This window comes from Pygoscelis adeliae, unplaced genomic scaffold (genome assembly GCF_000699105.1).
Source record: "Pygoscelis adeliae isolate BGI_AS28 unplaced genomic scaffold, ASM69910v1 Scaffold181, whole genome shotgun sequence".
NCBI classification, from domain to species: Eukaryota; Metazoa; Chordata; class Aves; order Sphenisciformes; family Spheniscidae; genus Pygoscelis; species Pygoscelis adeliae.
Window position 1 is genome coordinate 2,337,936 of NW_008824360.1, and position 12,877 is coordinate 2,350,812.

The window sequence follows — 12,877 nt, forward strand, 5'->3', positions numbered from 1 at the left end:
CCATTCAGTCACTTGAGCAGCACTGGTCAAACTGCAGCTGGAATGGTCTTGTATAGCGCAAGACTCCCAACACCCAAGGTGTCGGCATTGGTAGCAAGGCACCATCACTGCATAGACCTCTTCCCAGGAGCCCACGAATGCTACCCTGAGCACAATGAACACAGGATCACGCCTTGCACAAACTCAATTCAAGCTATATTTATAATATTGCTTCAGTGTGCTGTCCCATAAGTGAACAGTCTCAGCTGCCGTTAACTTCAGCACATTATACAGAAGGAAGGCAATTTGTTTAAGTAACTCATATAGACAAACAGTCAGAGTGTGTGCTTCCAGGAGGCACATCATAGTGTGCTACGGCTGACAGAAAAGAATTTGAAGCAGTAGACATAGCTGGCTTGCAGATTAAGGAACTCGAAATTGCCAGATAACCTAGGTAGGAGTAGGTTGAAGGGAGATTGTACGCGGTCAAAAACTCCTCCTAAAATGAAAACAAAACCAAAAACCTAACAAGTCTGAAGTAATTCTAGTGGTATTTCCTTTTCTGTTCTCAAGCTTGTCCAAGTCTATGTATGTCTGCTCAAGGTTTGTTTAGCTCAAATACAAGGATATATTTTAATGCCTGCACGTTCCCCTTGTAAAGAGAGATAATAGTATTTTTCTCACATATCTCTCCTAAAAGATTAGCAGGTTCTGAATCATTTCTTTCTAAACAAAGCAAAATGTCACAAGATAAAATTAGCAAAATTTTCTTACTGTAACAAAAGTACATAGTTTATCAGTTTAAAATAGGCAGAAAAGCTATGTGTTTTTTTTAATCTCTAGTGAAATCATTATTGTTTCCAATCAGAGGGAACTATAGATGAATAATTATGACTAGACTTTTTTTGAAGTAGCTTTAACTTTCATGATACTGGAAATATTTATGGAAATTACCTGAAAACGCTTTAAAGTACCTTTTTCTTTATTCTGATAAATACACTTTTAAAATGTCTTGCCCTTTAAAAATATATTTACTGTAATCAGAGTGGTGCTTGTGGTTCCAGGTAATAGGCTTCTCTTAGTTTCAGTTTAACTTAACATATGACCTTGTTGATAAGGGAGACCCTCACATCTGACCTTTAGGATCTTCTACAAACCTTTCCCACATCAAGGCGTGGGTTCACATATGAAAATTCCCAGGCCTTTGACATTTTACATTTCTCAGAGCAGACTAACCTTTCAGGGAATCCACATAGTAAGTTGTTTGTGGTCCCTTCTGTACGTTGTGAATTTACTGATCACATTTGTGAAGGTAGAGTGTTATCTGGAGATACTACAAAATTTATTGATCCCATTAATTTGGCCACCAAGAGAGTAGAAGATGGCTTGTATTCAAAACCACTGTGAAAGTGTTGTGTACTACAGGCATTAGCATTTATCTGCTGTGGTGAAAGCACATGATGAGTATCTCTTTGTGGTATTATAAAACCTAGAAAGACATTAACAATTCCGTTAAAATTTCATGTACTATAGACCTCTTAGGGTACTGAAGCATATATTCCATTTGGAGGAAAATGCCTGATAAATTTTCACCACAGCCCTCTACTTCAGGGGCTACTTAAGGGATCAAATAATGATTTTTTTATTGAATGGTAATATTTTATGCCAGGTCTTTTTTTGGTTGAAGATGGTGCCTTTGTCTGAGAGAGCATTGCAGGTACTGCAGAATAGGTTTTACTGTTCTTGTAGATCGTGTGTTGAAGACTAAAATGCTATCTTTTGTAAAGGGGCATTTGTCAACTTCTTTCATCTGTGATGGAGCAGCACACTGATTTTAACGAAGTATTTTTTTTGAAAAGCAAGCGTCATACTTGGAAATATAGCCCTTCAACATGATAAGGATTTCATAAATCCATTTCCCAGCTTTTCCTGACTAGGAATTTACAACCACATCCTCAAAAGTGAATAAATACACAGCTCATACGTATGGGATCTTTATGAACATCTGAGGCAAAACTGAGAAAAGTATTTGGATTGTTTAAATCTCACAAGTTTTATGGAAATTCAGTGCTTGCCTTGAACTTTGAGTGCTTGAAATTAATAAGCTAATGAAAATAACTTTGCATGGGCAGAGTGTGATATCAGCAGATAGGGTTTTGTAGACAACCATCATCAACAATCCTGTTCACAAAATGATAAGCTTGTTCTTAAAATTACTTGGATTTTTTTCCCTTAAACTTTCATATGACTGGATAATATGGAGATCAGAATTTTATGCCTGTCTTCAAGCACCACTTTTCTCTCTGTTTCATAACTCTAAAACTGTAGCTTTGCTTAATTTGCTTTAGCATAATACTGGTAGAATTCTTTCATGTTTGATTTTGACTTTGCAGGTGATGGTGGTGTAAGGAAGAACACCCTCTGGTCCTTATACATCTCTCTACTTAAATCCCACTCTGGGTCTTTTACCCACTTGTCCTTTGCCACCTTCAAGAAGAATGCTTCCCATTTTCCTCAGATTGCCTCAATCCATCTCCAGTAGGATTTCTTCTGATTTTTTTTTTTTTTTTTTTTTAATTTTGTCGCTGTGTTTTCGATTATGAAGGGCATGGCTTGACTCTAAAGTGCATTTATGGTTAGTGGTCTGTACTCCCATACATCAGTACAATAGTGTCACCCTCCCAGTTCCAGCACTCTAACTGTGCTTTAGTGTACAGCCCTAGCACTTTGCAATCTCGTCTGTAACTCTTCCCTTAATTCCAGGACTTTGGGGACTAGAAGCTTGATGTTTCCATGTACCTGGGCACTTGTGTATGCCATTTTTTAATGCCCTGAGAAGAAGGATCTGTAGAATTGTAAGACTGCATGGATGTTCTTTTCTAATGCTCTTTCATTTGTAATACTTATTCATAAATTGGTAATAAAGAAAAGCATATATGACTTGGGACTTAGACGATAGCTGTGACTCTCTTGATTGGTGCCTGCTGTCATTCTTACTGTGCACAAGCTTTACAATATGCTGGGTTTTCAAATGTAGATGCAGCTCTGTGTTCCTTTAGGCATTCAAACAAGTGACAAAACAGCAGGCTGTTTATTCATGAACATGTTAGTATATGAATGGTTATATTCTTGTGTCTGCCAGTGTCTACTTCCATATACAAAACTAATGAAGATAATGGTATTTTATACCTCACTTTTTACACTTAAATAAAGTCTGCTTAGGTTTTGTATTTTGTCAGTAGTCAGTTTTAATACTTGGAAGTTCTACTCACTTATTTACATTTAGGCTGGAAATGGAAGATTCAGTCTAGGGTGGGAGAATACAGTCAATAATAACTTATGCTACAGCAGCTGTGAAGGGAATGGTCAATCCATTGGTTCTGCCAGTTTTCTATCTCTTCCAAGGCTTTTGATGCCACATGCTCTGGAATATAAGAGGGATTTCCTTGAAGGCTGAGAGAAAGGGATGATGATTTTTTTTTTCAGGTCAGCTTGGTAGCTGCCAGTTCTTCATAAAACTGGATTGTAGCAAAGAGCTTTAAACACCATGCTTTGCAAATGGTAGAGAATAATACGTAAAAAGATTCTCTTAAGTATGGGGTATCTTTATCTGTCTTTCTTTTGTCTTTTCCTATCCCCAATAAATTACAAGATGTTACAATTTCAAACAAAATTAAAAGGATGAATCAGAGGATATTTACACTTACATGCTGTCAAAATCCATGCAATTTACAAGTGAAGAGTGTTCCAAATATACTAATATTTTTCTGGCTTGCTGTCATTTCAGTCTGTCCAAGAGCTGTAGCAACTGTAAAGGAGCTGAAACTGGCACAGTGCAAAGAGGTTTTAGAGTGTCTCCTTCCTCAAAACTTGAGGCATTATTTCATAATATATGATTCAGCAGTAAGAAGTTAGAAAGAATTTTTCTCAGAAAAGCTACACGTTCCTGCGATTTCTACTTTATTTTATGTTTTTTCCATCTTGAGATCAATGAATCACATGAATAGTTGAGGTTAGAAGGGACCTCTGGAAATTATCTAGTCCAGCTCCCCCTGCTCAAAGCAGGGTCACCTACAGCAGGTTGCTTAGGGCTGTGTCCATTTGAGTTTTGAGTATTTCCAAGGATGGCGACTCCAAAATCTGCCTGGGCAACCTGTTCCAGTGTCTTGACCACATTTCCCCAATAAAAACATTTTTTCTTTTGTTTAAATGTAATTTCCTGTATTTCAGTTTCTGTGCGTTGCCACTTGTACTGTCACTGGGTGCCACTGAGAAGAGTCTTGCTCCATCATCTTTACTCCCTCCCATCAGATATTTATATATACATTGATAAGATCTGCCCCCACCTCCAAGCCTTCTATTTGCTGGGCTTGAAGTCTCAGCTCTCTCAGTCTCTCCTTGTACAATGTGCCTCTGTCATCTTTGTGGTCCTTCTCTGGACTTGCTCCAGTATGTCCATGTTTCTCTTGTACTGGGAAGTCCAGTATAAACCACAGCACTCCAGATGTGGTCTACTGAGCAGGGAGCAAGGATCGCCTCCCTTGGCCTGCTGGTGGCACTCTTCCTAACGCATCCCAGGAGGCTGTTGGCCACCTGTGCTGCAAGGACACATCACTGGCTTATGTTCAACGTGCTGTCCACTGGACCTCACGGTCCTTTTCTGCCAAGCTGCTTTCCAGACAGTTGGCCACCAGCCCGTCCTGGTGCATGGGTCCTTCCACCTCATGTGCAGAACTTTGCTTCTCCCTTTCTTGAATTTCACGAGTGTCCTGTTGGCCAATTTCTCCAGCCTGAGATATTCTTCCTCTTTCCAAGAACTGTTCTTTAACAGGCTGGGCTAAAGTCAGGTAGCTCAGTTTCTTTCACAGTGCTTCCTGGGTGACATTTTCCATTTCTCTTCTACTGTAAGGAAGGGAACCATCATTCACCCTGCTGATGATCAGGTTGAGTCCTGCTGGCAGATGGTACCTTTCCACTTCTCCCTCCTCTCTGCTGCAAGAAGTGAGGAGTACTGTGTGGTGTTCTTTCATCCTCAGGAGCTGTCATAGGTTAGACCAACTAATAGTAAAAGCTTAGAGCTTTCAAAAAATAATAATAGAAAAATTTCCCACTGTCCACTTCTAGAGTTCTGGTCTCAGGCTCTGTCTGCCTGGAGAATCATTTTCTTCTACTCTAGCAACATTGTGGACTTGTGAACTTTCTAGTATGAAAACTAGGAGCTTTTTCTTTGAATTTCTGTTTTTAATAGTCATCGGAGAAGCTTTGAGCAGACTTTGAGCCTGTTGTGATTTTTTTAATATTTAAATTTCTCAAATATTATCCTCCTTTCTTATTCTTCATACAGTTCTAAAAAAAAAGAAAAGAAAAGCATTTCTCTGAATAGTTCTGGGTAATTTCTTCTTTTTACCTGACTCCTCCTCTTCCTGGTCCTGATTTGTTCTTCAGCTTCTTTTTTTTCTTAAGCCTTATGCTGAGATTGCTTTTAAAACAGAGATGTCTGCTTTATGACTCAGGATTCATAAAACCAGAAGGATTATTTCGAAGAATTTGCCAACTTCCTCCAAGTTAGAGGCTATTGGACACTTTAAAATTAACGTTTAAGTAGTTTAAAGTATATCTTAGAACCAATCTTGATTTTATAATTTCCTGTGATGGGGAGCCCACTTCAGACTTAAAGGTTGTTGATTGTTAGTTGCTGCCATTTCTCAAAATTAATGAATTAATTAAAGAATACACTTCATTTTTCATCTGAATTTTAACTTCCTACTCCTGTCTGGCAGACTGTAGTGACATGCCTGACCTGCACAGACTGAAATTTTCTATGTTAAAGGAAAACACTGAGCTGCTTGAGGTTTTTCACCAAAACTCTTATGTGAACTGTCATACTTGTCAATCCTTGTAATTGCTTTCCCGACTCATTTCTGAACCCTTTATAATGCATCAGTATCTTCTCAGTTTGGGTATTAGAACTGGATACTGTGTGAATGTGGTGGGGAATAAGATTGTGCAGGTATCAGAAGCTTAGTTGAAAGATTCAAAAAAGTCCTTTCAGTCACTGATCAGGTTATTTTTAGTCTGTCATTTCTTTCGGTTTTGAAGAAGCGGTAATTATTTCTTCAAAGAGGAGTTGCTATCATGTGAATTATTAAAAAAAAAATCCGGTAATAAAAAACATTCTGTTAAGTAATAATCCGTAATTAATACAAGCTAAATTGCCTGTGCAATCTTAGTGATGTACTGCACCAAACCAGAGTCTGATTACTTGCAACTCTGAAAGTATAGCAGTAGTCTAGTCATCTACATTGATGATCCTTGTATTTAGAGAGACTATTAGGAATACTGTACTATAAAATGCCAGAAATCTAAATTATCAGCCTATTGAAATTATTGTTTGCAAGCAAAAACGTGAGATCAGGTAGCTGAGTTTGGCTGCAAATACATTGCATTTAGTTACTTAGTAAGACATCCAAATATACGTATTGTATATCCACATGCACGTCAGCATAGTGAGTAGTGAACCATGCATTACAAGAGATGTTCATTCTGCACTGTTTCACTGAAATCTAGTAATGAAAACTCAGTCACGTCTGTCAGTATACGTGCTTAATGATCCAATGATGCAGAATGCTTTTTTTCTTTTTCTTTTGACCTTTAACCAGGAAAGCTTATCATTTATACATGAAGTAGCTCTTTTTCATTTGGACAAGAAGGCAGTAGGCTTTGTTGAAGTAGGCACCTACGGTCTGCAGACCAATTTACTTTTCAGCTTAATGAATCAGGATCTGCCTGCACATAGGTTGCTTGCTTTTGCCAGTATTTAGCAACCTAATATATCTGCCTTAAATAATTACATGTTACGTAGTTGAGATGTAGTTCAGCCAAAGGCATAAGCTGTATGGGAGAGTGGGATGGAAAGGACCCAAATTAGATTTGCCTCAAGCTACTGTGGCAGCTCGCATAGACAGACATGAATTTTGAACTGAAGAAAGCCAAAGTGATTTTGTTTAACCAACTGTTTTTCTTACTTTTAAATAAGCTGACCTATAATATCACAATTTGTTTTGGTTTTCCTGAATGAAAATTCTGAAGTTTTCAACTGCCAACTTGGAAATTTTATGGAGGGTGTTTCCATGTTAAAAAAGCCCCAGATCTGACTGTTTCTAACACCCTTTAATGATGCATTCAGTCCTAAGAAAAAATTAATATTATAATTTTATAGTCCGCATCATTATCCTGCTTCCTTCTGATCTTAGCGCTATTTTTGTTAATCAGCTGGGTTAAAAATTGTGGGACAATCAGCCATACATATCTCAGTTAAATGTGAGTATTGTATGTAATTGAGAGGGATATTTGGTAAGGTATTGTATGTGAGATAGGGTTGGGACGGTGTATCAGAAGAGTTATAATATTATTTATTCAGATTCCTTGCATATCCCAGACTTTTGGCATTGTGTGGATTATTGTAAAACACAAAAATTGGAGATTGTCTACAAGCTTTGTAATGAACAAAGCATTGAGGGGGAAAATCCCTTACATGCCTTATTAGGAGAACCAATTGGATGGATGGTGCTTCTTTTTATTAAGGTCCTGTTCCTTTGATGCTTATTTAGCACCATTTTGTTTAACTGGATAACTTCTTCAATGCATGTTATATGCCGCTTATTTAACAGGATATCTGTTTCGTGTATTGTCTTTTAAATTAAAAAGCATTTAGATTGTCCAGTTTGGGGGAGGCTGTAAAATGGGAGACAGGATGTACCCTTTGTTTGGGTTTCTTTCTGAGGTTGCTGAGATTTCAACAAGGGATTGATATATCTAAGTTCAAGTTCGCTTGTGTCAAGTTAGTGGAGGAAAGGGACATCTCCTTTTGATTTTCTTCCTTTTGTATTTACAGCCAGATATAAGTGCTTATGAAATGCAGCCATGTTCTGCATGATAGATGAAAAGCTGTTCTCAGTGACTATGTCATAGTTGAGTCAGCTGGGCCCCCTGCTGCGCTCTGCTTTTGGTGTTTTTTAAAAGGTCTATGTCCTAAATTACCTAGTTCTGTTAAATATTAGTAAGCCTGTATAATGAATTTTGATTACTAAAGTTGACTGAAGATGTATTGTCTGCCTTGTGTGTTGCGTCTGGTAAATAGCTGGTTGCTGTGGTAACTGCCTAAAAAGGTAGAGGGTCATTGGTACCACATAAATTCTTTAAACAAAACCTGATCATAGCAAATTCTAACATTTGCCTTCAAAGAAGAATAAAAGAGGAGGAAGAGATTCAGACAGCTTTTTCCTTTTGTAAACTCACTGCTTTATAGGGGAAAAAATAGCTAGAAATAGTCTGTCTCGTACGAAATGAAAAGGTTGTGGATTAAGGCATTGCATTAGTGAAACAGCTGTATGAATGTGAAACAGAAAGTTCTCCAGCTTCAGCCATTATGGGTTTGTTTGGTTAGGTCTAATTTTGGAAGTCATTATAGCAAAGGTAAATGACTTGTACAGGAGACTACTGTAAACAAAAGACTCGATACATTTACTTTGGCAGGAGCCTTGAGAAGACTCAGTCCTTTCACTGCCTCTTTTATGCAGCCTTCTGTAATACTCATACTGCCCACCTCTGTATGCAGGCGGTTCTCATTTCCCTTCCTCCCTCTCTGACAGCTTCTTTCCCCTGACAGGTAGGATTTAAAGGGGGCAGCACCTGCCGCTGAAATGCTGGTGTGTAGCTGTAGAATACCTTTATTTTTATAGTAGCTGTCTGTTGACTTCTAAAGCCACTGTGTTTTGCTCAAGTAAGAATCCATTCATTCTCTCCTGCTCTAGTACTAGAGTACAGTCTGTTTCAAATGCTTTACTTTTTCATTGTGGCTCCTCTTTGGTTGCTTTTTGTGTTTTTTATTTTATCATTTAATAGCTTTTTACCTACAGATTCTAGGCATACTGATGCTTAGCTGGGTTTTCTAGTTTTTCAGTGAAGAGTAAACCATGAGAATTATAACTCCCTTTCCAGGTCTCTACCCGTGTGGTTAAGTCAAAGCTCTGCCCATTCCACATCTACTTACTCACACTTGTGTGGGTGGGGAGGCAACTTCCATGATGACAGAAACAGTGCCCATGCAGAGCCTGCTTCTTCCCTTTTACAAAGCTCCTCATGAACATATCGTATGGGTGTAGCAGAGCTTTCATTGATTTGTAAAGCTGGGAGGATGAAGTAGAGGGGCAGAGTCAATATCCTCTCCTTGCTGCACTCACTTGCTGGCACCTCTTTTCTGCTCTGCCTGTCTGTTGGGTGACCTAGGAGACTCCTCTTCGCAATCCTTGTCATGGGTGACTTCTGAGTGGTGTCGCTTTCCAGATTGTCAGGAAGTGCTTTCAGTCAATAATAGTTCAGGTTTACCTTGACTCCTAAAACAGATGGGGCATACTCTACTGTTAATTCAGTTTTTTAAAATACAAGGTTATTATGCTGCATCTTCAAATCACAAGAAACTCATCCCTGCACGTTCTCACACACTTTATGTCCATGGGGGATAGCTATGCTGCTGGTCGTTATGATATATAACTAGTACCAAAGGAATCTATAGGGTCATTTTCTGCTGCTGCTGTAGAAGAGAGGATTATCTTTATCTCTGAAATTGCTCCCTTAGGTGCTCATTAACTAGAAATACAGTAATTGAGAAGCTGGTAGGAAAAAAATTTGTCTAATAGTAGCCCTGATCTCTAAAATGGAGTTTATCATAGAATCACAGAACGGTTTGGGTTGGAAGGGACCTCTAAAGGTCATCTAGTCCAACCCTCCTGCCGTGGGCAGGGACATCTTCAACTAGATCAGGTTGCTGAGAGCCCCGTCCAATCTGACCTTGAATGTTTCCAGGGATGGGTTTAACCACATAATAATTACACACTAAAATGTTTGTCCAGTATGACTGATTTAGACAAGCCAACCATGGAATTGAGTGCCTGGAAAGAGGTTTTATTTCAGATTAATTTTATCTCATGCTGTATATAAAAGATATTTGTATGCTTTCAGGTCAGGTGACTGATTCTGAAGAAAAAGATGTGGTTTTAGCTGCATGAACTCTTTTGAACTTCCTTCCACCTGCAGGGTCTTTGAATGTCAGGAGAAGCAGACAACTTTGTTTTACTGGTGTTATTCTCCATTGTCTTAAAAAAACAGAAAGGTAATACAAAAGTTCTCTTAAAGAGAAACATCCTGTTGTCCCACTTATTGGGGAAAAAAATGCAAAAGATATACCTCTTGAAAAAGCTAGCACAAAGTTTTGACTTTACGCTAAGAATTAATAAAATATAGACTTTTTTTTTCCTGTGAGGAGATAGTTTAATGTCATCACTTCCTTCTGTATAAGCTAAATGGTGAGGTGTGGTTACTGCCCCCAATATTTGAATGTAAACCCAAAGTCAAGTGCAAAAGTTTTGGCTATACATACTTGTTTTAAATTTCCAGTATGAGATTCAGCATAGCATTTCAGAGGCGGCAGTGTGTCTATCAATAGAATAGAAACTCTTGGAGAAACAAATACCAAGAAGTTGTGTGTGCTGTCTAATCACAAAGGGCTTCATACATTGCATCCATCAGGAAGTGGGCACCTTCCTTAAAGTGAAGAACCAACATCATTTACAGCAAAGACAAAGATCTAAGTGATATGTAAAATTGAAGACACATCTTCCACCCGTGAATTTAATATCACAACCTTCTTTTCATCTAACAGTAAGGTAGTATAACTGTATTTCTAGAAGATTATGCTCATGGGCATTAGTGTATTCCTGATATTTTATGAGGTGCTATTCCTTTTAGTCTCTGTTGTGGAGGATGTTTTACTTCCTTTCTACACATCATAACGTGCTTTAGGTGTAACATTCTCAATAGAATTGACTGTGAAAATAGGCTTGTTTTATTTTAAAAAGGAGTTTTGTCAAGTCTGCCCAGAAATTTTGTTGAATTTAGTAAACGCTACAGATACGTACTAAAACCCATGGTATTGGCAGGGAGGTATATGGGAGCTCCCACTGTGCCTTTCAATGCCTCTCACCCACCAAATCCTTACATAAACAGGGAAGTGTGTGTGGTTCCAGGAGTTGTCAGTCTCATTGCTTCGGCTGTGGTTATACTCAGCAGCCAGAGAGGAGGCTGTTGGGGGGGTGTCCTTAAAATCTGAAAGTTTAATGAATCTAGATTTGTTCTGATGTCACCAATGATTCTTGAATAATTTGAAAATTGAAACAATCTCTTTTCGCAAAACGAAACAATGTACATTATGGTAGCAGAGGCAAATGCAGATGGGACCTGCCATCAGGCTCCCTGGTGACAGGACTGAGAGGGAAGGGTTGTATTGCTTGTGTTGGGGGTGACCATAATATTCTTCGTAAGGCCAGTGAAGACTCAAAAAGGGCTTATTTAAGTCTGTGAGGAAATACAGCTGCAATAGGAGGAATGAGCTGCTTAAGCCAGTTTCTTTTTCAGAGTTTCTGTTACTATAGCCACCTTATTCCTAGTAGAAAGGATGGAAATGGAAAAAAAATTGGCCCCTGCCTTGTGTAACAGGTGCAGTTTTCAGTTGTGAGCATGGGCTGAGCTGAATTTCGTTCACTTGCACAGAGAATGGCTGCAGGCAGCCTAGTCAGTACCACAAGAACTTGGGATTTCTTCGTAAGTATTTCATATCTCTTGGAAAGATGCCAAGCAGAATTAATTGCTTGTGGTGAAATCTTTCTTTGTGGCTAGATAGGACATTGAATACTTTTGAACTTTCAAATTGCTATGGGACAACCTGATCTAGCATGGTTGTATTTGATATACAGACAGATAATTCTTAATCAGGTAGAGTTCTTTGATGCACCTTTTTGTTTTAAATATACCACACTAACTTGAGGGAGGGGAATGGAGTTCTTGTAATAACACACATTTGTTTTTTCTGTTTAGTAAATTGACAGGTGTTTGGTTTTCCTTGTGTCTGCCCAGGAAACCACGTATTGTCTCCTGGAGAGCCTGTTGGAAAAGGTCTAACGCCAGAAGCTGCAAAAGATCTCGGTCTCCCTGCAGGGATTGCAGTAGCAGCTTCTCTCATTGATGCACATGCTGGAGGACTAGGTACTCAGTCATGTATTTACTACTCTTGGAAATAGGAATGTATTGAATTAATTTTAGAAAGCCATTTTTCTCACAGCCTGTTTTGTATCCAGCAATTTGCTCTGATGCTATTCTTATGAAATAGCATAACTCAAATTAAAAAACCCTCACAATAACAGCTAATATTGAATATCTGTTTATAGAAAGGGGCTATCACTGTTTATTTCTTTTCAGCTGGATTTCCAAATTGTTTGTTAACTTCTGCTAGTTCCACTTTGAACTCCTGAACTGAAACACCATTGTGCTGGCACACCAACGTGCTGAGAGTTTGCATCTTCTGTTGCTCAAAACTTTGGGGATAGGCAAGAAAAATAAAAAATTAACATTCTAAGGGAGAAGTTTCATGTCTGAGGCTTGTTCGTAGTTAGTCTTCCTTCTTAGTTTCAGAAGCGATTCATGCTCTGTTTAAATAATGCAATAGAGACTTTTTCACATACATTTATGCTAGCACAATGTGGGATATATACCAAAAATGCTGCTTTTGGTCTAGGGGCTTAGAATATGTAAATAATGTGTATCTAAACTAGCAAACAAAAGTAGAGGGGGAACTGGCCACTGCACAGCATTCCCCTTCTGCGACTTTGAACTTTTTATCCATAACTGGAGTGGGAGGCCTGATGCTTAGATTGTTTTATTTTTCGGCACAATATTCTGATATGCCCAGTTTCAACTGTGTTGAAATATATTTGGTGAGGCTCAATAGCTTCATTTTCTTACTATGCTGTTTGGTCTTATTTAAATACAGTCAATAACAAAGTGT

General features: G+C 38.4%; 1 protein-coding gene across 2 annotated transcripts in view; it reads left to right on the forward strand.

Annotated features, from left to right (window-relative positions):
- FGGY (FGGY carbohydrate kinase domain containing) overlaps window positions 1–12,877 on the forward strand; it is a 134,116-nt gene that overhangs the window by 45,364 nt on the left and 75,875 nt on the right. The window contains exon 6 of one of the 2 annotated variants that reach the window (XM_009319806.1): window positions 11,950–12,078. The exons of the other annotated variant lie outside the window; for it this stretch is intronic. Coding sequence (XP_009318081.1) covers window positions 11,950–12,078 — 129 coding nt within the window. The remainder of the gene's footprint in view (window positions 1–11,949; window positions 12,079–12,877) is intronic. 2 annotated transcript variants of the gene reach the window in all.